Source organism: Nerophis ophidion, linkage group LG06 (assembly GCF_033978795.1).
Source record: "Nerophis ophidion isolate RoL-2023_Sa linkage group LG06, RoL_Noph_v1.0, whole genome shotgun sequence".
NCBI classification, from domain to species: domain Eukaryota; kingdom Metazoa; phylum Chordata; class Actinopteri; order Syngnathiformes; family Syngnathidae; genus Nerophis; species Nerophis ophidion.
Genome location: NC_084616.1, coordinates 54,482,941 through 54,510,154, shown reverse-complemented (window position 1 = coordinate 54,510,154; position 27,214 = coordinate 54,482,941). Strand labels below are relative to the sequence as shown.

Here is a 27,214-nt window from a genome sequence, read left to right as displayed (position 1 = left end):
TGGATGTACACTGTATAGTGATGAATTCAATAAACATTTTATTTGATTTTACATTAAATGCGCAAAATGCGCGTCATTGGTATTGTGTTTACAACACATGCGAGTGAAGTTTGTTTCCTGCACACCACAGGAAGTGACCTGATTGCCTGTTAGGCGTTCTACTCTTTAAACTTTTAACACCACGTGCTTGCTCTTAATATATCATCTATCCAGTCAATTGTTAGATTAAATAAGACCGATGACGTTGGCCAGATTTGTAAATAGAACACAGAATTTACAAGATGTAGCCACAAAAGATTCCTTTTGTAATCCAACGTGGGCGTTTCGTTAGTGTGTGTAACACTACACACTGTTTGCCCGCCATAGGTGTGCGTGATGGCGTGATAGGCGGTAACTCCTCGCCAAAGAAACAAGTTTGCCCTCCTCCCACATGGGTGACTTGTGTCAACACACACAGCTATTGTCCGACACGTCAAGCAACATGGACAAAAAGACGTCAACGTCATCTTGGCTTGTATTTATTTTAAACTATTAACAATGCAAACTTTGGGGCGTGTGTTGTGGCTGGGAATTGTCGCCATGTTGGTTTTGGCGTGTCCACGGCTCCTGGACGGGAAGAGTTTTTCATGCCAGGTGAGTGGAAATTAGAGACATATTTCAGCAAACAAACCTTTTGTCATTATAAATGTTGTAAGCACAAAACCAATGGCGCGCAATTTGCTAATTTATGTCAAATCAAATCAAATGTTTAATGCAGGGGTCGGGAACTTTTTTGGCTGGGAGAGCCATGAAAGCCAAATATTTCTAAATGTATTTCTGTGAGAGCCATATTTTCTTTTTTAACACTGAATACAACTGAATGCGTGCATTTTTAAGACCAACATTTTGAGAGTATAATAAGTCTCTTATTTTACTATAACATTGTTATTTTAAAGTTAATCAATTTTAAATATAATACTTCTTACCATTAATGCGACATATTGAACAGGTGTGATAGAAAACGCATGGTTGGATTAAAATGCATGAGAATGTTTTATAATTTCAACGTTATTTTTAACACTTTGATAACCAGCGGAATTATTAATTACTTATCATGTTAAGCAATGTCAGTTAAGATTTATCTGAATGCCGGGTGCAGTCATCAAAAGAGCCACATCTGGCTCTAGAGCCATAGGTTCCCTACCCCTGGTTTAATGGATTCATCACTATACAGTGTACATCCACGACAGAACTACTGACTAAACTACTACCACAACTTGGTTTACTATTTATACAATATAATAATGTAGGGTTACCCGGAACTTACAGAACTACTGACTAAACTACTACCACAACTTGGTTTACTATTTATACAATATAATAATGTAGGGTTACCTGGAACTTACATAACTACTGACTAAACTACTACCACAACTTGGTTTACTATTTATACAATATAAAAATGGAGGGTTACCTGGAACTTACAGAACTACTGACTAAACTACTACTACAACTTGGTTTACTATTTATACAATATAATGTAGGGTTACCTGGCATTTACAGAACTACTGACTAAACTACTACCACAACTTGGTTTACTATTCTCATAGTCTTTATTGTCACCGACGTCCCACTGGGTGTGAGTTTTCCTTGCCTTTATGTGGGCCTACCGAGGATGTCGTAGTGGTTTGTGTTGTGGTTTGTGCAGCCCTTTGAAACACTAGTGATTTGGGGCTATATAAGTAAACATTGATTGATTGATTGATTGATTGATTGATTATACAATATGAGGTGGCGACTTGTCCCCGATTGTGGCTGAGATAAGCGCCAGCGACCCCAAAAGGGAATAAGCGGTAAAAAATGGATGGATGGAATAATGTAGGGTTACCTGGAACTTGAATTAGGCCACCCGGCCTGAATCCACACTTGGTAGTAGTTTAGTCCGTAGTTTCAGCAAACAAACCTTTTCTTGTCATTATAAATGTTGTAAGCACAATACCAATGGCGCGCAATTTGCTAAATGCGCAACCGCATTTTGCAAATTTAATGTCAAATCAAATCAAAATTGTATTGGATTCATCACTATATAGTGTACATCCATGACAGAACTACTGACTAAACTACTACCACAACTTGGTTTACTATTTATACAATATAATAATGTAGGGTTACCTGGAACTTACAGAACTACTGACTAAACTACTACCACAACTTGGTTTACTATTTATACAATATGAGGTGGCGACTTGTCCAGGGTGTACCCCACCTTCCACCCGATTGTAGCTGAGATAGGCGCCAGCGCCCCCCGCAACCCTAAAAGGGAATAAGCGGTAGAAATGGATGGATGAAATAATGTAGGGTTACATAGAACTTGTAATAGGCCACCCGGCCTGAATCCACACTTGGTAGTAGTTTAGTCAGTAGTTTAGTCGTGGATGTACACTGTATAGTGATGAATCCAATAAACATTTGATTTGATTTGATTTGACATTAAATTTGCAAAATGCGGTTGCGCATTTTGCAAATTGCGCGCCATTGGTATTGTGCCTACAACATTAACCTCCAAGCATAGTGCCTTACTTTTTAGGGATCGTCAATCATTTCAATGTCCTACTTTTGTAGTTGAGTTTTGAGTTTATGTGGAACATGCAAGCATACAACATGAGCAGAGCTTATTTAATCACTTCCTTTTCTCAATAAACTCCATAAGTAATAACAATAAAATTAAATAAATAATAATTGGTGGAGTAAGTTATATTTCATATGATGAGATTGATTGATTGAAACTTTTATTAGTAGATGGCACAGTTCAGTACATATTCCGTACACCTGACCACTAAATGGTAACAGCCGAATAAGTTTTTCAACTTGTTTAAGTCGGGGTCCAGGTTAATCAATTCATGGTAAAATTATCTTGGAAATAGATGAATGAGATACATTCACAATGTTTATCATGGTTCTTTGTACTTTGTAAACACTTTAAATTTGAAGCAGATTATATTAGTAAATTGTTTGATTTCTTTGCTTAATCCATTCCATAGTTTAATTCCCCATACTGATATACTGAAGGTCTTAAGTGCTGTATGTACGTACAATTTTTTTAAATTAAAAGTTTTTCTCTAAGATTATATTTCTCCTATTTTGTTGAGAAGAATGGTTGTATATTATTGGGTAGCAGATTATAGTTTGCTTTGTGTATGATTTTAGCTGTTTGCAAATACACTATGTCATAGAATTTCAAGTTATTTTGATTCAATGAATAAAAGGTCTGTATCTTCTTTATATCCAACATTATGTATTATTCTATCTGATCTTTTTTGTAAGACAGTTATTGAATGAAGTGTATTTTTGTAATTATTTCCCCATATTTCTACACAATAACTCAGATATGGTAACACTAGTGAGCAGTAGAGAATATGAAGTGATTTTAGTTTCGAACATATTTTGCTTTATTGATGTGTTTCTTGCTACTTTGTGTTGTATATTTTTTACATGATCAATCAATCATTATACCTAGAAATTTGGTTTCATTTACTCTTTCAATTTCTGTTCCCGTCTATTTGTATTTGTGTTTGACTTTTCTCTTCTTCTGTTACCAAATAGCATTATTTTTACACTAGTGATAGTGGAAATCGTCAAACTGCATTTCTTAGTTACTTAAGTATCCTTATCAAGTCGTATTATCACTGGAGGACGAGGCGAAACAATTTTACATCGGAAGCAAAGGTACAGGCATGCAAATAGCTAAGCTAACTGCGAGGCTTGCTACCTCATGGATGATCGGTATCGGAATCAGTAGCACAAAACCCTGATTGGAACATTTCTATTTAAGAACAGGCAATGTATAAATGCAGTTTTCATGGGTTTCAAATGATGATGTAATTTTTCCATAATTAAATAACTTAGTTCATTCCATATGAATTATCAACCCAGCTAAATGGTCTATAAGCAGAAAGTGAAAAGCCAGCTTAGAAGCCAAAGGAATGTTACAGTGGACTTACTACAGTCTTTAAGCACAAGAACATATTGCAGAATATATACTGTATTGAATACCTCTCTTATAATGTCAATCAAAAATGAGATGTATGATTATCTTTGTTAGGTTTTTTGATTTAGTTCTTGTTTTAAAATTCAGTAGTAAAGTGTCATTGTGTGAATATATGCAATACTGTATATGTCTCCATTGTCATTATTACCACACTAATCAATCCGTCATTGACATTATTTTTTGTGTTTTTATTGTTTGTCTAGTAACAGTTCATATGTTCTGTTGATAGCCAACAAAAGATACATTTCCATGCTGTTTTAGAGGTGGGTTTTGTTTGTTGGCCCCATTGGATCTCATACTGTGAAATGAGTACTACGAGTTGTACGCGGGTGAATGGACGCATTTAATTGATACTGAGGAACTCTGGAAATTGTATTACAAAATGCAATTATATTACAGAATTATATTTATAGGAAATAATTGTACCAATGCAAATTTGCCAACCAAGGACTCTGAAAAATGGAAATAAATCGACACCAGAATACTAATGCTAATGTATTGATGAGAAGCAAAGTACTTTTGAGGTGGTATTTTTTGTAAGAAATTTGAGAAATGCTATTTTGTTCCAGTAAATTGTCCATATTAGGAGCCATATGTAATAGTTTCATGTCAGGGCATCATTAAATGGTCCCAATATGTCAAAAGGCGTTAATAAATCATGTTCTTTTCGAATACCTCTAAAACTGCTAACAAGTTCAGCCGGGATATGCTCATTTCAAAATTAGATTTACAGCCCCGAAATATTGTTATTGTTTTCATTTCGATGTCCCGCCCTCCACTGTTTGACCAATTAGAAAGTCCGTGAGTGTGTCCAATCGAGGTTGCCAGTTACGCACCTCCCTCTTCGTCTAGCTACTACCACTGTTAAAGTTTCCAAACAAGTCAGACCTTAGTAAATCTAAAACGCCCCCAGAAACAAAACAAAGATTTGTATCGCGGATACCTTTTTGAAAGATTGAGATGATTGAAGGCAGAGAAGATTTTTCTTACTTGATAGGGAAGTCAGGCATTTACATTTTCTTATTAGTTGTATCCATCCATCCATCCATCATCTTCCGCTTATCCGAGGTCGGGTCGCGGGGGCAGCAGCCTAAGCAGGGAAGCCCAGACTTCCCTATCTCCAGCCACTTCGTCTAGCTCTTCCCGGGGGATCCCGAGGCGTTCCCAGGCCAGCCGGGAGACATAGTCTTCCCAACGTGTCCTGGGTCTTCCCCGTGGCCTCCTACCGGTTGGACGTGCCCTAAACACCTCCCTAGGGAGGCGTTCGGGTGGCATCCTGACTAGATGCCCGAACCACCTCATCTGGCTCCTCTCGATGTGAAGGAGCAGCGGCTTTACTTTGAGTTCCTCCCGGATGGCAGAGTTTCTCACCCTATCTCTAAGGGAGAGCCCCGCCACACGGCGGAGGAAACTCATTTCGGCCGCTTGTACCCGTGATCTTATCCTTTCGGTCATGACCCAAAGCTCATGACCATAGGTGAGGATGGGAACGTAGATCGACCGGTAAATTGAGAGCTTTGCCTTCCGGCTCAGCTCCTTCTTCACCACAACGGATTGATACAACGTCCGCATTACTGAAGACGCCGCACCGATCCGCCTGTCGATCTCACGATCCACTCTTCCCCCACTCGTGAACAAGACTCCTAGGTACTTGAACTCCTCCACTTGGGGCAGGGTCTCCTCCCCAACCCGGAGATGGCACTCCACCCTTTTCCGGGCGAGAACCATGGACTCGGACTTGGAGGTGCTGATTCTCATTCCGGTCGCTTCACACTCTGCTGCGAACCGATCCAGTGAGAGCTGAAGATCCCGGTCAGATGAAGCCATCAGGACTACATCATCTGCAAAAAGCAGAGACCCAATCCCGTGGCCACCAAACCGGATCCCCTCAACGCCTTGGCTGCGCCTAGAAATTCTGTCCATAAAAGTTATGAACAGAATCGGTGACAAAGGACAGCCTTGGCGGAGTCCAACCCTCACTGGAAACGTGTCCGACTTACTGCCAGCAATGCGGACCAAGCTCTGACACTGATCGTACAGGGAGCGGACTGCGACAATAAGACAGTCCGGTACCCCATACTCTCTGAGCACTCCCCACAGGACTCCCCGAGGGACACGGTCGAATGCCTTCTCCAAGTCCACAAAGCACATGTAGACTGGTTGGGCAAACTCCCATGCACCCTCAAGAACCCTGCCGAGAGTATAGAGCTGGTCCACAGTTAGTTATAATTAATGGAAATTGACATTTTGTATATAAATCATATTGTACAATACAGTCCATGATCTTGTCTAACAAAGTTTGTATGTTCATGCAACAAATGCTTTGATGGTGCTCCTAATGTAATGCTTTGCATGCTAGCCCGGTCACTGACACATCGACATACAGGCTAACGGGGGAAATATTTGCCCGTTAGCCTGTATGTCGATTTGTATTCCAACTGACAGGCCTAAATGTATTTTCGACAAATGAAACCAATGTGGATATGGGTAGTGTCAGTGCCTTTTTCGTCTCAATATGCTAATACGCTGAGAAAATGGGTATGAAACGTATGGAAACAGCCAAAAGACATGATAAAATAATTCCTCATCCATGTAGTCTATAGGCATACCTTGGTTAAATGTCTCCTCTTTAGTTTTGCGCAAACTTTAGGCTGCTAAGCATGCTCTACTTATTTTCACCAGTATAACCATTGCTATCATTGGTTGTAGTTTGTTTTGGTCTTTGTTTTCTGATAATACTGACGATAAGCTTAAATATTTGTTGTGCTATTGTACGCAGGCATGACGTACATCTTCCTGAAAATAGCCTAATATCTGTGTAAAATGGGTTGGTTAGAGATTTGTTATTGACAAAACGCTTGTCTGTTCAGCTATTATGGTCTTAGCACCTCAACCCCAGTAAGAGGCAGTGGAAGCTTGATGTTTCTTGGAGGGGCCCAGTCGATCGAGCTGGATTCAGCTGCGTATCTAACGTCAGTCAGGGAGAGAGAAGGGGGGGGGGGGGGGGGGGGGCTACAGAGTTTTGACCGTGATTCCAGTACCATTTCTGGCCACATTATTGCATATGTCTCCTTTAAAGTTGCTGGCTCACTAGACTTGTCAGCTATTTGGATTTGTTAGATTGTGTTTATATAATCAAAACTGACATATTAATTTATCTTAAACATTTTCTCTCTCAATTAACTGTAAGATTTTTTTACTCATATTTTCCCTCTTTATCACATTTTTTCCAAACCCGCTTTAGAGGGCAGCTCAAAATGGTGAGTCTTTTTCAGTTTGTATGCTAATTATACAATAGTATTATTATTGATCTCCTCATTGAAGACTTCCTCTGTGTACTTAGAATATTCTAAAGACCCCTGCCCTGTGAAAACCACTCGTCGAGACTCGGATACCAAATGTGTCACTGTCCATGTTGGCGTAGAAGATGACGGTATGAGTCAAAACACAACACAAGGCTTACTTGTTGCAAAGTACTCTCTTATTTTGAAGTATGATATTTAGTGTAAACATGGTAGGTTGTATTCATAGTTTTGTTATATCAACTAACAATTTACACACAATTTAAAACTCTTGTGTGAACACATATTGGGTATTTCTTTTTCCATTGGATCAAATGTGTAGTCCATTTATAAATTAAAATTTTATTTTGAACCCTACAATATAATATATGTTTTAAAAGGGGATTGACAGAGAAGAATTACAGATAATCGGGGATAGATTAGAGAGGGTGTGAAATGCAGCAACAGATGGAACATTCACTTGTAGTCCAGAATGGGCTAGATAACAGTAGGTGCAGGAACAGATCTAGGGGATAGAGTTGTGAAATCTCATTAGAGTACCTAAGAGCAGTCAATAAATATTAGATATTGAAATCTCTAATGCAGTAAAAGTAAACACTTCCTTTTTGAAAGTAGTGAAGTACAAGATGACATTGTATGTATTGTGTATTTTATGTGAACACAATTTATCATCATTTTAGTCCTTTTAGTGTTGCTTGTCTGAGGAAATTTTCCCATTCTTCCAGACTTCCGTCAGGGCCCAACCATTGAAGTACGTTCCTTGGGGAAAGAGATCATCCGGCCTGTCCTAAAATACAAAAGAACTAGGAAAAATGTCTGTGCTGATGTTTTTGTTTTTTTTTGTTGTTGTTCTTGAGTCCGTTTGAACAATAGGATCATCTTTGTTTAATTTCTGTAGTGGCACGTGAAAAAGAACCCAGATGAAATCCGAGTCTGGTGTAACGAGGTTACCCAAAATAGCCAAACACACAGCAATGGTAGTTTAACCCTGGTAAGATCCTTTTTCCTGTTACAGACAGATTTACACCTTTTGCTCCATGTTCCTGAATATTACAATTATTCTGTTTTTCCAGTGGGAGCTTGTTTATGACTGTGTGAAGGCTGAGGTGCAACATCCTGTCACCGTTTCCTACAGCACAACATCAATGAGCTGCAGCATTAATTACACCATACCAGGTAGCAACTTCTAATCATTCAAAACATGATGCATATTTTATGATATCTGAACTAGCCAGTGAGTGAATGCCGTGGTGTGCCACAACCAGGAAGTAAAGGGGTCCTTTAAGTAGGGAGAGAAATTGGGACAAAAACAAATAGATACAGCTCTAAATGATTACCTAAACGTCTCATTCAATAATTGTATTTGGAATTAAATACATACATGTGTTATTAAATGTGTCATTAGTTTATTTACAGAAAAAAAACACTTTTTTTGGAATGTTGCCTATTTTTTCACAATCCTTATGTGAGACAGGAACGCAATCAGAAGTCAAGCATTGGAGCTAATGGGACTCTACTCCGCCTTTTAGAATGCTTCAAAAAACATATAAAAACCTCCATCAATGTTTTATATACATGCTGTAAGTATTTATGTAATGTAATAACAGGCACATTTATAATATGCAATATTTACGTATTCTGATCATTTTAACCATACAGTGAATGGCGTATTAATTTCACAGATGCATCAAAACCTTTGCTTTACCCTTCAAAGATGACAACAACTACTATGATGGCAGACTTTATGAGAGCCAACAAATAATACGTTTTAACAAATGAGGATCAGAACCTTATGTTTTGAGCTTGAATATGCAGAGGATGATCTACAAGTTTTAGAAGCTGTGTGCTCCACAGATTCAGCTTTAGTAAAACAGTATAAGCACCATGTAGCAGTGTTGCTAAGTGCTCAACAAGAAATACAAACTATAAAAATAATTAACCAATAATTTACTGTACAATGTCTTCTCTCACTGGAATGCTGACTGATGGGATTTTCATTTATTCCCTTTTCAAGAGAAGAATTAATCATAATCCTGAAGCAGGTAAAACATTTTTACACAAATCATTGTCTTTTTGTGTTTTTCTCGCCATCTCCATGTCTAAGTTGAACCTCAAAGTTGACAAAGTTCTTGGTTTTTAAGTCTTATACTTTACAAATGAGGGGCATGATTTATAATTTAGAATTAACTTTTACCAACTCAGAGGTGACGTAGCTCAGTATGTCAATACTAGCTGCATTAGCTAGTTAGCTGTCTGTGATCACGGCACCACTAAATAGGTATTTGACGTTAGCGCTTATAACAGGGGTGTCAAACTCATTTTAGATTGGGGGCCGCATGGAGAAAAATCTATTCTCAAGTGGGCCAGACTGGTAAAATCCCTGCACAATAACTTAAAAATAAAGACACCTTCAGATTGTTTTCTGTGTTTTAAAAATAGAAGAAGCACATTCTGAAAATGTACAAATCATAATGTTGTAGTTTTTTTACACTTACATGTTGCGGTTAATAGTATTCTATCTTTATTTGTCGTTATTTATATTTTCTGAATGAATGATGTGATAATGTTCATCAGTCAACTCAATGGTGTTCATTTTCAATCAATCAAGATAAAAAAATATCATAATCAAATTACAGTATGCCATGTATGTAGTTTGATCATTTTCCTCGATTGATGTACTAACATCATTTGGTTTATTTTGTACATATGTACCATCATCTACAGCAGGGTTCGGCAAACTTTACCACTCAAAGAGCCATTTTGACCCGTTTCACAAAATAAAGAAAACTATGGGAGCCACAAGACTCTTTTGAAATTTAAAATGAAATAACACAGTGTACAAAGTTTTTTTTTACTTTGTGCTATATATTGACCAGGGGTTTTAGACACGCGGCGGGCTGCAACTTAATATGAAAATTTAATATTAGTGCGGCCCGCGAGTTTTATTTGAATGCCGCTTGACAACATCACGTTTGCCAACCATCTCAATTTTTCCGGGAGACTACAGAGTTTCAGAGCAACCATTCTCTCAACTGTCTGCTGGTTTTCACCCAAACAACAATAATAAATGTGTGCTGTGAAGACAATGCGTTTAGCACCCTCTACAACCGTAACAAACAGCTTACCAGCCCATTCACATGTTGTATGAGGCTTCTGCCGACACACATAAAGGACTGCAAGGCATACTTGCTCAACAGCCATACAGGTTACACTGAGGGTTGTGATATAAACAACTTTAGCACTCTTACTAATATGCGCCACACTGTGAAACCACACCAAACAAGAATGACAAACACATTTCAGGAGAACATCCGCACTGTAACACAACAGAACAAATACCATGTATTCCGAACTCTTCTGGGCTACATTATACACCCCTGCTACCACCAAACCCCGCCCACCTCAACGAAGGGGAGGGGAGGGTAGTTCCCCCAGTGATCAATAAAGTACATTCTATTCTATTCTATTCTAAAAGTATCTTAATTTATTTTATCATATTATTTATTATTTCAGGACCTAATTATTTATTTAATTAATTCTTAATTTCATCATTTTGTGATTTTAAATAAATGTATTGGCTTATATGAATGTATTACTTTTTTCAAACTCAACCATCAAAGTCAGTGGGTTGGGCTAATCTCGTCCAATGATTTCTTTGGTCTGAAGTCTGGAACTTTGGAATTATTTTCAAAAAATGACTTCTAATGAGTATATACTCATATTTTTTCAAAAGTTTGTGCTCAATATTTCAGAGCAGTGATTCTCAAATTGTGGTATGTGTGACAAATGCAATACATTCAAGAAGTGCTGCCACAAAGCTTACTGAAATGTTGAAATAAATAATTAAATAATAAAACCAATATTTATACAATTATTAAATAATTGATAAATATTGAAATCATTAGTTGAATGATAATTGTAATTATTCAAAAAAGTAATTGACATACATGATACCACATTTCTGAGTTTTATTCAAATTAAAATTGGTTAATGGCACATCTATCTCCATCCATTTTCTACCGCTTATTCCTTTTTGGGGTGGCGGGGGGCGCTGGCGCCTATCTCAGCTACAATTGGGCCTTGGAAGGCGGGGTACACCCTGGACAAGTCGCCACCTCAACGCAGGGCCAACACAGATAGACAGACAACATTCACACTCACATTCACACACTAGGGCCAATTTAGTGTTGCCAATAAACCTATCCCCAGCTGCATGTCTTTGGAAGTGGGAGGAAGCCGGAGTACCCCGAGGGAACCCACGCAGTCACTGGGAGAACATGCAAACTCCACACAGAAAGATCCCGAGCCTGGGATTGAACCCAGGACTGCAGGACCTTCGTGTTGTGAGGCAGACGCACTAACCCCTCTTCCACCGTTAAGCCCGACATCCATCCATCCATCCATCATCTTCCGCTTATCCGAGGTCGGGTCGCGGGGGCAACAGCCTAAGCAGGGAAACCCAGACTTCCCTCTCCCCAGCCACTTCGTCTAGCTCTTCCCGGGGGATCCCGAGGCGTTCCCAGGCCAGCCGGGAGACATAGTCTTCCCAACGTGTCCTGGGTCTTCCCCGTGGCCTCCTACCGGTTGGACGTGCCCTAAACACCTCCCTAGGGAGGCGTTCGGGTGGCATCCTGACCAGATGCCTGAACCACCTCATCTGGCTCCTCTCGATGTGAAGGAGAAGCGGCTTTACTTTGAGTTCCTCCCGGATGGCAGAGCTTCTCACCCTATCTCTAAGGGAGAGCCCCGCCACACGGCGGAGGAAACTCATTTCGGCCGCTTGTACCCGTGATCTTATCCTTTCGGTCATGACCCAAAGCTCATGACCATAGGTGAGGATGGGAACGTAGATCGACCGGTAAATTGAGAGCTTTGCCTTCCGGCTCAGCTCCTTCTTCACCACAACGGACCGGTACAACGTCCGCATTACTGAAGACGCCGCACCGATCCGCCTGTCGATCTCACGATCCACTCTTCCCTCACTCGTGAACAAGACTCCTAGGTACTTGAACTCCTCCACTTGGGGCAGGGTCTCCTCCCCAACCCGGAGATGGCACTCCACCCTTTTCCGGGCGAGAACCATGGACTCGGACTTGGAGGTGCTGATTCTCATTCCGGTCGCTTCACACTCGGCTGCGAACCGATCCAGCGAGAGCTGAAGATCCCGGTCAGATGAAGCCATCAGGACCACATCATCTGCAAAAAGCAGAGACCTAATCCTGCGGTTACCAAACCGGAACCCCTCAACGCCTTGACTGCGCCTAGAAATTCTGTCCATAAAAGTTATGAACAGAATGGGTGACAAAGGACAGCCTTGGCGGAGTCCAACCCTCACTGGAAATGTGTTCGACTTACTGCCGGCAATGCGGACCAAGCTCTGGCACTGATCGTACAGGGAACGGACCGCCACAATAAGACAGTCCGATACCCCATACTCTCTGAGCACTCTCCACAGGACTTCCCGAGGGACACGGTCGAATGCCTTCTCCAAGTCCACAAAGCACATGTAGACTGGTTGGGCAAACTCCCATGCACCCTCAAGAACCCTGCCGAGAGTATAGAGCTGGTCCACAGTTCCACGACCAGGACGAAAACCACACTGTTCCTCCTGAATCCGAGGTTCGACTATCCGACGTAGCCTCCTCTCCAGTACACCTGAATAAACCTTACCGGGAAGGCTGAGGAGTGTGATCCAACGATAGTTGGAACACACCCTGCGGTCCCCCTTCTTAAAGAGAGGAACCACCACCCCGGTCTGCCAATCCAGAGGTACCGCCCCCGATGTCCACGCGATGCTGCAAAGTCTTGTCAACCAAGACAGCCCCACAGCATCCAGAGCCTTAAGGAACTCCGGGCGGATCTCGTCCACCCCTGGGGCCTTGCCACCGAGGAGCTTTTTAACTACCTCAGCGACCTCAGCCCCAGAAATAGGAGAGTCCACCACAGATTCCCCAGGCACTGCTTCCTCATAGGAAGACGTGTTGGTGAGATTGAGGAGGTCTTCGAAGTATTCCTTCCACCTATCCACAACATCCGCAGTCGAGGTCAGCAGAACACCATCCGCACCATACACGGTGTTGATAGTGCACTGCTTCCCCTTCCTGAGGCGGCGGACGGTGGTCCAGAATCGCTTCGAAGCCGTCCGGAAGTCGTTTTCCATGGCTTCCCCGAACTCTTCCCATGTCCGAGTTTTTGCCTCCGCGACCGCTGAAGCTGCACACCGCTTGGCCTGTCGGTACCTGTCCACTGCCTCCGGAGTCCTATGAGCCAAAAGGACCCGATAGGACTCCTTCTTCAGCTTGACGGCATCCCTCACCGCTGGTGTCCACCAAGGGGTTTTAGGATTGCCGCCCCGACAGGCACCAACTACCTTGCGGCCACAGCTCCGATCTGCCGCCTCGACAATAGAGGTGCGGAACATGGTCCACTCGGACTCAATGTCCAGCACCTCCCTCGTGACATGTTCAAATTTCTTCCGGAGGTGGGAATTGAAACTTTGTCTGACAGGAGACTCTGCCAGACGTTCCCAGCAGACCCTCACAATGCGTTTGGGCCTCCCAGGTCTGTCCGGCATCCTCCCCCACCATCGCAGCCAACTCACCACCAGGTGGTGATCGGTGGAAAGCTCCGCCCCTCTCTTCACCCGAGTGTCCATAACATGAGGCCGCAAATCCGATGACACAACTACAAAGTCGATCATGGAACTGCGGCCTAGGGTGTCCTGGTGCCAAGTGCACATATGGACACCCTTATGTTTGAACATGGTGTTTGTTATGGACAAACTGTGACGAGCACAAAAGTCCAATAACAAAACACCACTCGGGTTCAGATCCGGGCGGCCATTCTTCCCAATCACGCCTCTCCAGGTTTCACTGTCGTTGCCAACGTGAGCGTTGAAGTCTCCCAGTAGGACAAGGGAATCACCCGGGGTAGCACTTTCCAGTACTCCCTCAAGCGTTCCCAAAAAGGGTGGGTACTCTGAACTGCTGTTTGGTGCATAAGCACAAACAACAGTCAGGACCCGTCCCCCCACCCGAAGGCGGAGGGAGGCTACCCTTTCGTCCACCGGGTTGAACTCCAACGTACAGGCTTTGAGCCGGGGGGAAACAAGAATTGCCACCCCAGCCCGTCGCCTCTCACTGGCGGCAACGCCAGAGTGGAAGAGGGTCCAATCCCTCTCGAGAGAAGTGGTTCCAGAGCCCTTGCTGTGCGTCGAAGTGAGTCCGACTATATCCAGCCGGAATTTCTCGACTTCGCGCACTAGCTCAGGCTCTTTCCCCCCCAGTGACGTGACGTTCCACGTCCCAAGAGCTAGCTTCTGTAGCCGAGGATCGGACCGCCAAGTGCCCTGCCTTCGGCTGTCGCCCAGCTCACAATGCACCCGACCTCTATGGCCCCTGCTATGGGTGGTGAGCCCATTGGAGGGGTGACCCACGTTGCCTCTTCGGGCTGTGCCCGGCCGGGCCCCATGGGAACAGGCCCGGCCACCAGGCGCTCGCCATCGTGCCCCACCTCCGGGCCTGGCTCCAGAGGGGGGCCCCGGTGACCCGCGTCCAGGCGAGGGAAATCTGGGTCCATGATGTTTCTTCTTCATAAAGGTCTTCGAGCTGCTCTTTGTCTGATCCCTCACCTAGAACCTGTTTACCTTGGGAGACCCTACCAGGGGGCTTTATGCCCCCGGACAACATAGCTCCTAGGATCATTGGGACGCGCAAACTCCTCTACCACGATAAGGTTGCAGCTCAGAGAGGAGATTAAGCCCGACACATCTATGTAATTATTCAAATATTTGTTCATTTATTTAATTTGTCTCATTTGACCCTCCATATTTAAGAGACAAAAATTCATTTTGCAAATAGCAAGTCCTACTCAGAGGCCTAGTGGTTTGAGTGTCTGCCCTGAGATTGGTAGGTTGGGAGTTAAAAACCCGGCCGAGTCATACCAAAGACTGTAAAAAAAAATGGGACCCATTGCCTCCCTGCTTGGCACTTAGCATCAAGGGTTGGAATTGGGGGTTAGATCACCATTAATGATTCCCGGGCGGGGCACCGCTGCTGCCCACTGCTCCCCTCACTTGCCAGGGGGTGATCAAGGGGATGGGTCGAATGCAGAGGACAAATTTCACCAGACCTCATGTTTGTGTGACAATCATTGGTACTTTAACTTAACTTTAATGCAACTTGTGATGAGTTAAAAAGTTCTTAGTTATAGAATGTGTGACTCAACTACACTAACATTGTCATTAGTGTACATGTAAGGTTTTACAAGTGTTTTCCTCTGGCTTCATTGACTACATTTTCCATAATTAAGTATATAAATGACTCTAGTATTAATACAACTGTTTAAACGTTACATATTCCAATATTCATTCAAATGTCAGTTTTTGGTTGCAAAGCACAACAATGAAAACATAAAATATATCATCAGAGATTACGGTAAATATTTGCTTTGTTACCTAGAACACAAAAAATAAGATGTTAATGCTTTTTTCAAATGGTTTACTTTTACAAAAGTAAATAGAATACTTTTTGAAATGTACCACATGTATAAAAGTGTTAGTAATAGAATTTGGGGTGGAAAAAGTTTGGACCCCTCTGATGTAACCAGTAGTGTAAACACACAGCTTCTTTAGAGAATCATTTACATGCTCTGTAAATAATTAAGGAGTGTCACTGCCTTTGCGTGTGTCCTTCGCTCTCAAATAATTCTGTAAATTATGGAAAAAAAAATACCCAAGCCTAATGGTGATGATGTCCATCATTCTGGACGTTACGCATGGAGGCGTATATCGGTGGCAGAGGGGTTAGTGCGTCTGCCTCACAATACGGAGTTCCTGCAGTCCTGGGTTCAAATCCAGGCTCGGGATCTTTCTGTGTGGAGTTTGCATGTTCTCCCCGTGAATGCGTGGGTTCCCTCCGGGTACTCCGGCTTCCTCCCACTTCCAAAGACATGCACCTGGGGATAGGATGATTGGCAACTCTAAAAATTGGCCCTAGTGTTTGAATGTGAGTGTGAATGTTGTCTGTCTATCTGTGTTGGCCCTGCGATGAGATGGCGACTTGTCCAGGGTGTACCCTGCCTTCCGCCCAATTGTAGCTGAGATAGGCGCCAGCGCCCCCCACGACCCCGAAAGGGAATAAGCGGTAGAAAATGGATGGATGGATGGGCGTATATCACAATGTTATGTGTTTCAGCTCCTTTTTTTTTAAATGCTTCCATTTTCTGTGTAACTTTTTTTCTAGATCCCATACCAATCTTTCATTGGTCTGTGGACAATGCATCTAAATCCTTCAATCTAACGGTACAGTCTGAGGATAAAGTCCATGCAAGGTGGTGTTACAAACAGAATGCACACTACTGCATTCAAGGGTCACATTCCAATCTAACTATTGTAAGAGTCTGTGGCACAATTCAAATTATGCACACAACCATACAAAAAAATATATATATTTTTTTTGTTTTTCAGATTGATCCAGCTCAATCAAACTCTGCTCTTCTCAGATTCCCCTACCTACTTCCATGTGTCTGTGTACAAGTATGTCACAAGTTTTGTAATGTCGTGGGTTTACAATTGTGAATGAGAGAATGATTGATTGATTGTGTTGTCCTCTGTTGCCAGGTATATTACACATTCACAGACGCCCGGCGGAAACCGGTGTGCCCTTTTCACACTGTGGCAGGTAAAAAACAGGCATCTCAATTTTTATTTGAAAAAAACTCCAAGTCGTTTTATTGCATATCGCAGACACAAATGGCGGATTGTCCACGCTTAACTAAATCAGTGACATGGACATGAATATACAAGAAAATGTGATTTAGCACAGTTTCATGCAGAATCCTGTTATTTTCTGCACATGCCTTCTATTTTACCAATTGAATGCACATAATCAGTCATGTAAAATGATCTTGTTGATTTGTCGACACTTCATAATCCAAACATGCATTGCATATGCCAACAGATGCACAAGATGTTTGGCTCTCCTCTGAAGTGCAATTGTTCGAGTCCAGTTTTACTTGGACCTCTTTGTGTCCAGCTGGAGACTTAAAGATCTTTGCTTCCCTCTGCTGGAGGCCTCACAAACAACTCTGCATCCCCTTACTCAACTCCACACTGGCAGGGGAAGAAGATGGGCGGATCCTGGTACTTTCCACAGAGTTCAATTCGGGTTTTATGTTTAACAGCATAATCGATTACCTGATTTGATGTTTTTTCAGATATTCAACACATCGTCTGTGGACAAACACCCTCAAATGTGTGTGAAGGTGAGTATGCAACAGAAGAACATATAAACATATGTGCACAAACTCATCCATATGGGTGCTTTGAGAGTGCAATAAATATAGTTTATATATAGTCACAAATTAACATTTATCATGTGTGATGCATGTCATTCAAGCCTGTTTCATCATTCCTTTTATGCTAAATTGATGCAATCAATTAAATGTAATGTGTATCAAAGTTAATGGTAATTCATACGGACCTCTTTCAAGCTTCACAATCATTTTACTGTGATAGTAACAGTGGTCCTGTTTTTTCCCATTTACAGCAATGTACTGTGAAATAAATGATAGATTTCACTGTAAAGAACTGGTACCTCTGTTACAAAAAAAATACTGTAAAAATAACAGTGGTACTGTTTTTCAATTGACCGTGCACTGTAAAAACAACAAACATAGATTTTACTTTAACATTTTTAGCAGCTTAGTCCCCAGAATTATACTGTAGAAAAGAAGTGTTACCGGTTTCCCATTTACAGTAATGCATTGTGAAAACAATTGCCGTATATTTGACACTTAAATTTAAGTAGCAGCTCAGTCGGCAGAATTTTACTGTGATGATAAAAGTGGTATTGTTTTTCCATTTACAGCAATGCACTGCAAAATAAATTAGTGTAAATTTTACTGTAAAAAAAGACTGACAGCTCTGTTGCTAAAACTTTAGAGTGAAATAACCGTGGGAACGTTTTTCCATGCAGTGTAAAAACAACGCACACAGATTTGTAGGTAAAAAAAAACATTAACAAACCAGTCCCCAGAATTTTACTTTAAAGATTTTTTTATTTTATTTAAATTTTTTTTGTCCTGTCCAGCTTCTCAGGCGAATCATATACTTGAAGTAGATGACCATATCGGCTGTTCAGATTTACTTCACAAAAGAGTATTGTAGGACACTTCTCTTGTTGCCTTATTTGTATTTGATTTTATTTTAATGTATTTATGTTATCATTTGGTGCAGCCGGGCCGGAGCAGGAGGGGATAGAAAGAGAAAAAAAGGAAGACAGAGGGAGAAATTGTGGGGACAAGAGGGGGATAAGACAGCCATACAAACACAACAATAACAACAACAATAGAGCAACATCAGTAAATATGATATGGACAAATATGATGGTAAAAATGATAGCAAAGATACTGTAAAGATAAAAGTCGTACAGTTTTCTATTCACAGTAATTATTTAGTTACCTTCCGTAACCATCCGTTCTATTTAATACTGTATCAGGTCAACGGTATACCAAATTAGGTCAGACAGGAGGTAAAGTGAGGCCAAAAACTCTGAGAACAGCAGTTTGGCTCAAAACATAGCCTTAGGCTGTGATTAAACAGCCAAAGGCAGATAAAGGCCACCTGTTGTGACAGAAACCATTTTCCACTGAGAAAAATGTCCCAATAAAAAGAACCTCCTTAATCAATAAAACACAACCACCTGGTAAATACCAACCCTGAAGCGGTGGTCCACCTCAGCAGGGTTCACACCCACTTCTTTGAAGCTACGGTCCAGCATGGCAGGGACAGCATGGTTCACTGGCCTTCTTCCAGAATGGCAGAGGCCCTTGATGGAGCAACATTTAGCCTTTAAAACCTTGCGACGGTCCCAGAAGAGGCCCGACTGGCCGCCGCACAAATGTCCTCCAAGTGAGCTCCCTTGAAGAGCGTCCAAGAGTTGCTCTGGTGAGGTGGGCCAACACTCCCCTAGACGGAGGCGCCCCAGTACCACCATAGGCCAGAGCTGTGGCACAAACGCTGCTTGGACAGAGCTTGGCCCAGCTTAGCTTCCCCATAGCACACAAAGAGCTGATCAGTCTGTTAAACAGGGCATGTGTGGTCAATATACATTCTCAGGGACCCGGCCAGACACTTAGTGCAACTAGGCTGCCTCTTCAGATTTATGAGGAAGATGAAAGGGCTTCAACACAAAAGGGCGAGGGAACATCTATGATAAAAAAAAATAACTGGATTAGGCAGAAGAGAGATGACAAATCCTTTTCCTCCTAATCTCAGACAAGACTGATGCACAGATCGGGCAGGTATGGCCGCCACGTAGCCTCTTAAGGTGGTTTCTTTCAGCCCTTTCTTCTGTCGTGTCTGTAAAACTAAGAGGACCCTTTGTGTCCCACAGGAGACTGGGTTCCTGCACACCACTGGCAGATGTGTCTCCATCTACCAGCGTAAATCACCTTGGTAGAGGGAGCTCTGGCTCCCTGCCAGGTAGCCATAACAGCAGGATTTTAGCTGCAGGGCATGCCCCATCTACGGGATAGACATGCAGCCTGTAAAACCCCGGGTTCTGGTGCTGGAACTGCCCTTATACAGCCTGTGAAGGCATGTCAGACACCATGGGGTTCCTGCCAGCAGCCTGTGCAAGGTCACCATCTACGACAATCTGGGGCAACAAGCACAACCCTGGCGTTCATCATCTTCACCTTGGCCAGAACGGCTGGTAAAGGGGTGAAGGGAGGAAACCCATAAAGCAGGCTCTGGGGCCACCGGCCTGAAAGATCATCAACCCCCAATGTTCCCACCGGCTCCGCTATTGGGTACCACAGTGCGTGGTCTGCTGTGAGGCCATTTAGTCTGAATCGAGACTAAATGGTTTCCACAATATCTGGGTGTATTTGTCATTTCCACAGCCTGGGGCTGCCCCTGGACAAGCGATCTGCCACGTTCACCTCCCCCAGCAAATAGATGGCTTTCAGGGATACACCCTGAGCATGAGCCCATAGGGGGAGTTTGTGTGCCAGGTTGTGCAGGAACCATGACCGCTGACCTCCCTGGTGGTTGATGTAGGAAACCACGGTTGAATTCTCAGTCCGAAGAACACGTTTCCCCCAAATCAGGGGACAAAAATACACCAAGGCCCGATACCCAGCCTCCAGTTCGAGAAGGTGAGGTGAGCCCCCCTCCAAAAGAGACCTCCGTCCTTCTCTGAAAAAAGCAAGTAGGTTGAATAAAACGCTTGACCCATCTCTCTGCCGTGGACAAGTTTTATTGCCCACTTCTGCCACAAAGGACTGGCAATCTGTCATGTTGCTTAGGAGGGTAAGAATGATTCCGGAACATAGTGGTGGTCTGGTTCACAACTGAAGTCTGTCCCCTGACTCAGTGTATTCAGTACCACAGGGCAGCGGTCACCCCCCCCCCCCCCCCCCCCCCCTCCCCTAAGGTCACACATGTCCCCCGACATTGCACTGCGTCCCTCGATAGTTTCACATAATCATGTCTCAATCTCAAAACCATACCCATACGCTCCAGAAAGATAAAAAGATGGGCCAATCACACAGCTGTATATACAGTTTACTGATTGCGCCCACCGGGCGTAGGTTTTAATGTGATTAATTTGCTCCTGTACATTGTCTCCTAAAACGGCTCATCCTCGGAGAAAGTGACCCATACAGTGGCATGTTGATCTGAAATTAAATAGAACTTGCAGCTCAGTCCCCAGAATTTTACTGTAAAAACGACAACAATGTATGCTAATTTACAGTAATTTGGTATAAAAAAAAAACACTGCCAATGTTATGGTGAAATTCTGGTGACTGGGTTGCCAGGTTTTTACAGTAAGATAAAACATTTTTTACTGGCTAACTTGTTGCCATCTATTGAATTTGATGAGGTCTACTACCATATATTTAAATATGGCGGTATGGGGCTAAACTCCTAACATGGTGCTGTTGTATGATTAAAAATGCTGTGTTTAACACGCAGGGTATTGGCACATTTTAACTTTGGCCCTTGGAAGCAAAAAGTATGAGCACCCCTGTGTTTTACGGTTCACTGGCCTCTTCCCCCTCCTCCTCTGCCTAAAGCAATGCCTGCTGCCTTTTTAACTGGCACATTGGTTATAATTGACTTTTATCTTTGCAGTTTTCTCTACAAGGAAGCCACAACATCTCCTGCCCCTTCCAGGCTAGTGAGTTGAAAGCATGGAACTTTGTTGTTGATGCAGGATGCACAATGAGGAGTCTGAATGCCTCACTGTGTTGCAGATATGTCCTCATGGCAGGCTCATGTGGAACCACAGCAGTACATCCTGTCCGTATGTGTCACATCTACTGTCCCAGTCACATTCTCAGCTCAGCTATGCATCCTGAAAGAGAAGGAATGTGCACCTAGAGGCCGCATCTTCTCAGAGAAGGCGGTAATTGTTCACCAAACAAGCAATTTGTTTCATTGCGAGTCACAGAAATGAAACTTCTATTTTATCTTGCAGGAGGCAACTTGGGAGATCAAAATAAGAGTACATCTTCACTCGATTGCAGAGAGGCCGTGTGTGCAGGTAACTTTCATCACGTTATGCTACGCAAATCTCATTCATGAATAATGGTGCTGTTCCCCCCCCCCTCCTCCTCCTTTTTGTATTAATTAAACGAGTGTAGGTGTGGCAGTCAGATCCTGCCCTGAATGGAAAAAGAATTATGTGTCCAGACTGTGAGTATGCTTAAGATTTAAATTATTACCGCTAGTAAGGTTGGGCATTATTTTAATTTTGACACTTCCGGTTCCTATTTTGGATCCTTGTTTTGATTCCGATTCACAACAATTATTGATTCCGGTTATTTTAATAGGATGGGTCAACAACTGTACTATAAATTTCTCACAAGGTTATTTTCAACCCATATAATGAAATCAATCATTTAAACTTGAATATTTATGCTCTAAAATTTCTTTCCAAAGTTGCCGATTTCAAAAGAGATCATCCATGAGTGAAATCGGCCAGTAGTGATCAAATGTATTAACTGTAATATATGTTTGTGTAGTTATGTTGAGTGCTATTGACAGTTTAACAATATCAACACTATATTTAAAGGGGAACTGCACGTTTTTTGGAATGGTTCACAAGTCTTATGAGAGACAAGAATACAAAATTTGTTGTTTTCTTACATGTAAAAATCAGCTCGTTCTAGGTGGCTAGTAATGCAGCTAATGAGAGCACTCATTTTTACCTCAAAATCACTTTGAAAATTCATTCAAAAACCGCCAACAATACTTTATTTACGTTCTGTCAACTTGTACAACAACACAACGCATTTGTTTGTAATTACACAACAGTGCGATAGGACAAATTTGTACTGACTGAAAATCATGAACAATCATATTACAGTTTCTGTAAAATATTAGCCCAAATTGTATGTTTTGTTTGTTCACAGCTAGCCAGACAGCTTATATACTGTAGTTGTAATAACAAGTCTGATGTGTTGCGTGTATCATGATCAATATTAAAATGTGACTCACTCGATGTACAGTTGTCCGTTTGGTCCACCTGCCAGGGAAGTTTTTTCCAGTTCAGTTTGGGTAAGCACGCCATTTATGTTATTAAACCTTGGCTCCAAGTTCCACATTTATAGCATCAAAATTGCTTTCATCCCACTCTCCCAGCTTCTGTCTGCTCCCCCCTTTCCTTTGTGCAAAAGTATACGGTTGTAAATCCTCATTTGTCCAAAAATAGTCGTCTTCATTGTCTGTCACTGAGTTCGGCATGATTAGAACACACACTCGTGTTTGATTCCAGTAGTAGCAACACAAGTTGTTACCAGAAGTCAGAGGTGCACTGCTATGGAAACAGAAATTAATGTGCAGAAGAAATTAGATTAAAATGACAAAAATATGGTAAATATTGAGCATATTAGATTTTTATGAACATTTCTGTTACTACATAATATATAGACTTGCAGTGTGTATATAAAACGTTGCTGGAGGGCTTTGAAGTTGTTTTAGAGGGCCTCGAAGGCTACAATGCTGACTCCCATTAGCCACATCTTTTCAAGCGTTTTTTATCTTTAAAATCGTTAAAAAAAACAATGTGTGTTTTGTCTCTCATAATGATTGTGAACAATAGGCAACATTCCAGAACCAGTGCAGTTCCACCTTAAATTAGTTTCCTGTTATCTTTTATTACATACAATTGTTTGAAAATGACAAAATAACAGTGCAAAATAACAAAACCAAAACTAAAAGCGCTATGGATTACTCAAAACTTTTTAGGCCATCAAAGTCCTTCTGTGTCCAGGGGCATATTCCCTGAAGTTGCAAACCTTATCCTAAACAACAAAAAAAGATGTTAGGAAAATAAAAATATCCATATAATCCCTGTAGTATTGATCATATTACTCTTGGTATCAACACTAACAATTAATGGATCGATCCGTCTTCCCTTAAAGTGCATGCCTGGCAGTGTTCGCTAAATAGCTGCAGGTGTTGTTATGATATTGTCTATCTCTAGACACTTATTAATTTACTTTTTATTTTCCTGTTAATAACTGCTTACTTTTTGCAGTAACATGCTTCCATTTATACTTCTTAATGTACCAGTAGAGTGGAAAAACAAGTCGACTTTATATGCCTAATTATGTTTCATGGTATCCATTAAACCAACCAACCATCCATCCATTTGCTACCGCTTATTTCCTTTGGGGTCGCGGGGGGCGCTGGCGCCTATCTCAGCTACAATCGGGCGGAAGGCAGGGTACACCCTGCACAAGTCGCCACCTCATCGCAGGGCCAACAAAGATAGACAGACAACATTCACACACTAGGGCCAATTTAGTTTCAAATTGTATTTACAATCTGCAAAGTATGTACAAACACTGTTTAAACATTACAAAATGCCACAAATTCAGTCGGCCATTCATTTTGAATATTCCGCTCTGAATACCTTTGGGTATTTCCGAAGATTGACGTCACAATGGGAATGCGTCTGCACTCTGACCATATTATTAGATCAATCATACTGAAAATTAGACAGAGATGTCATGAAATGATTAACGTGGACCCCGACTTAAACAAGTTGAAAAACTTCTTCGGGTGTTACAATTTAGTGGTCAATTGTACGGAATATGTACTGAATTGTGCAATCTACTAATAAAAGTATCAATCAAAATTGTCTATCATTCACAATCTCTTTATAAGACATGAATACGTACTGTATGTTTTTCTTTTTTTATGCATTCTAAGTTGTAAATAAACAATTACATAAAATGTCCGCTAACAATGTAGTCAATGAGGGCTCCCCCAGTGATAGTACTATTTAAAAAAAAATACTTTATTTGCTGCGATGGAGGATGTTTTACCTAGGCGAGTATCTCCACACTGTGTATGGAGATACTGTAAACATTTAGCTGTGGCAGCTATTTTTTCTTGTCGACTGAGCGTCGAAAATAGGAATCGACCTCTAAAAAATACAAAATTTTGGGAAGATTCGAAATGTTAGTTTTGGTTCCCATCAATGCCTGATGCTCAATCCTAACCACAAATACAAACTGTATCATCTCATGCCTTCATGACTCATGCATGTATGATGAATTTAACTCCCCTCCCTTGCCTCTTTATCATGCAGATGATCGCATCAGGTGGGGTGCACAAGCTGTGGCAATTTTAATTCTTCTAGGTGTTGTTGCAATTTTGGGACTTTTCATCCATTCTCTAACCAAGAGGGGAGCTGCAGGTTAGTTAAATCATTCATATTGACTTGTTTTATTTCATTTCATTGCTACTTCCTAGCATATTGTTTTTTACAAAATCCCATTAAGTGTAGTTTTATAGCTGAATAAAGTTATCAGTAGCGTACCAATAGTAACCATAATTATACTTTTCACCTGCCTGATGATAAATGTGATTCTCTTGGTATGATCATTCATAGATTGGCTGTATATCCAGAAGCCAGTGTTGCTAGTGTGCTCGTCGGAGCAGTCAGCACACATATCTGCTGCATGTGCCCTGGCTTCTCTGCTTCAGGGGGATCTGAGTGCCACGGTCCACATGGCGCTGTCTGCCCAAAGCTCACAGAGACAGGCCGGCACCGGGACTGCTGTAGCGGATCTAGGACCGCTTCCTTGGCTGTACGGGCAGTGGGAGGCCGTGCGCGAGGCACAAGGAAAAGTATTAATCATCTGGAGTCCCGAAGCTGAAAGGACGTGTCAGAAGTGGTGGGAGCGTACAAGACATTGCAAAGATGACGAAAACAGTGAGAACAAAATGGAAGATGATTGCGGACACGATGCAAGGCGTAAACTGAATAAAGAGGATCGTTTGAGAACATGCAAGGACAAAGACTGTGGAATGCAGGACAGTCCTTCTGCAGTGATAGAGCCGGTGTTCACAGCGGCTCTGTCTTGCCTAGAAGGGGCGCTACACGAGCGCAAAGGTCAGGAAGTCGCATTCGTCTACTTCCAGCGCCTCTGCCACAGCAGGGACTTCCCAAAGATTTTCCGAGATGTTCCCCGCTACTGTATCCCTCAGGACTTCAGTGGTCTGATCCGGGAGCTAGGAGGCATGAGGAGAAGCAGTACTACATCTTGGTGGCACTGTTGGCCCAGACTTGTGTCAAAGGGGATGTCAGTGTGGCTTGTGCGCCAGTTAACGGACAAACTGCAAACGCTGTTGCCTCAGACTCATAGGACAAAAGGTCCAAAGTGCAGAGTTACGTCCTTCAGGCGGATGATGTCTGTACAAAATACACAAGGAACAAAGCAAGAGGATGAGGCTCTCTCGCAAAGGACAGTAGAGATGCTTTAAAGCAGGGGTGTCCATTAGGTCGATCGTGGAGGGTGTGACAGTCGATCGCCAGCCAGGCGTTACAAAAGCAGACCTAAAAATGAGCAATCATTAGTCTTCACTATGACAATACTTTTGTCCCTGGATTGACATTCACGGCACCAGACAATCTTGTTATATGGCGCTGGCTGCTGCGAGCTCATTAAGAAAAAACGACCGGCAGGAAGGTGAGAAACACTTTTTATTCCAACACTCTCACGCCGTAGATGCTATCAAAACCCTAAAGATCGACCGCACAGTTACTGTCTTCACAATGAAAGCCCTGCTCCATCCTGCCTGCGCTAACAAAATACGAGTCTCAGAAAGCTAGCACACACAAGCTAGAAAGCTACGGAGTTTTCCTTCAATGTATTTCTTGTAAAGTGTATAAAAACAATTATGGAAGCTGGACAAATAAGATGCCGAAAACCAACCATTTGAATGTAATATTGGACAGAAAGGACTTTTTTTCTCTTCCATTTGAAAGTGTGGAAGTTATCTGCACTACTGTCTGATTCCAATCAACGCAAGTCATCAGAATCAGGTAATACACCAACTTATATGGTTGTCTTCATGAAAGAAAGGAATCTATATGTGTTAAACATGCTTGTATTATCATTAAACACCTTTAACATGTTAACAAAAACGTCTCTTTCATAAATAAATGAAAATGGAATTATATATATATATATATATATGTGTTTGTTTGTGTGTATACTGTGTATGTATATATATATATATATATATATATATATAATATATATACAAACCCCGTTTCCATATGAGTTGGGAAATTGTGTTAGATATAAATATAAACAGAATACAATGATTTGCAATTCATTTTCAACCCATATTCAGTTGAATATGCTACAAAGACAACATATTTGATGTTCAAACTCATAAACACATTTTTTTTTTGCAAATAATCATTAACTTTAGAATTTGATGCCAGCAACACGTGACAAAGAAGTTGGAAAGGGTGGCAATAAATACTGCTAAAGTTGAGGAATGCTCATCAAACATTTATTTTGAACATCCCACAGGTGTGCAGGCTAATTGGGAACAGGTGGGTGCCATGAT

The 27,214-nt window shown here is 41.9% G+C and overlaps 1 protein-coding gene across 2 annotated transcripts; it reads left to right on the top strand.

The window, feature by feature from the left end:
- The first annotated feature begins 179 nt into the window (after positions 1-179).
- LOC133554954 (interleukin-17 receptor E) lies at positions 180-26,815 on the top strand. Of its 2 annotated transcripts, XM_061904282.1 has the most exons (17): positions 180-633; positions 7,272-7,287; positions 7,371-7,460; positions 8,055-8,143; positions 8,228-8,320; positions 8,403-8,505; positions 16,572-16,720; positions 16,796-16,864; positions 16,949-17,009; positions 17,289-17,470; positions 17,545-17,592; positions 21,470-21,515; positions 21,592-21,743; positions 21,816-21,881; positions 21,982-22,033; positions 24,939-25,046; positions 25,242-26,815. In XM_061904282.1, the coding sequence occupies exons 1-17, from the start codon at positions 538-540 to the stop codon at positions 26,114-26,116; spliced, it is 2,295 nt and encodes a 764-aa protein (XP_061760266.1). In that variant the 5' UTR covers positions 180-537; the 3' UTR covers positions 26,117-26,815. The 2 variants fall into 2 exon arrangements, with proteins under 2 accessions (XP_061760266.1, XP_061760267.1); XM_061904283.1 differs by lacking the exon at positions 7,272-7,287 and having other exon boundaries at positions 181-633.
- Positions 26,816-27,214: the final 399 nt, after the last annotated feature.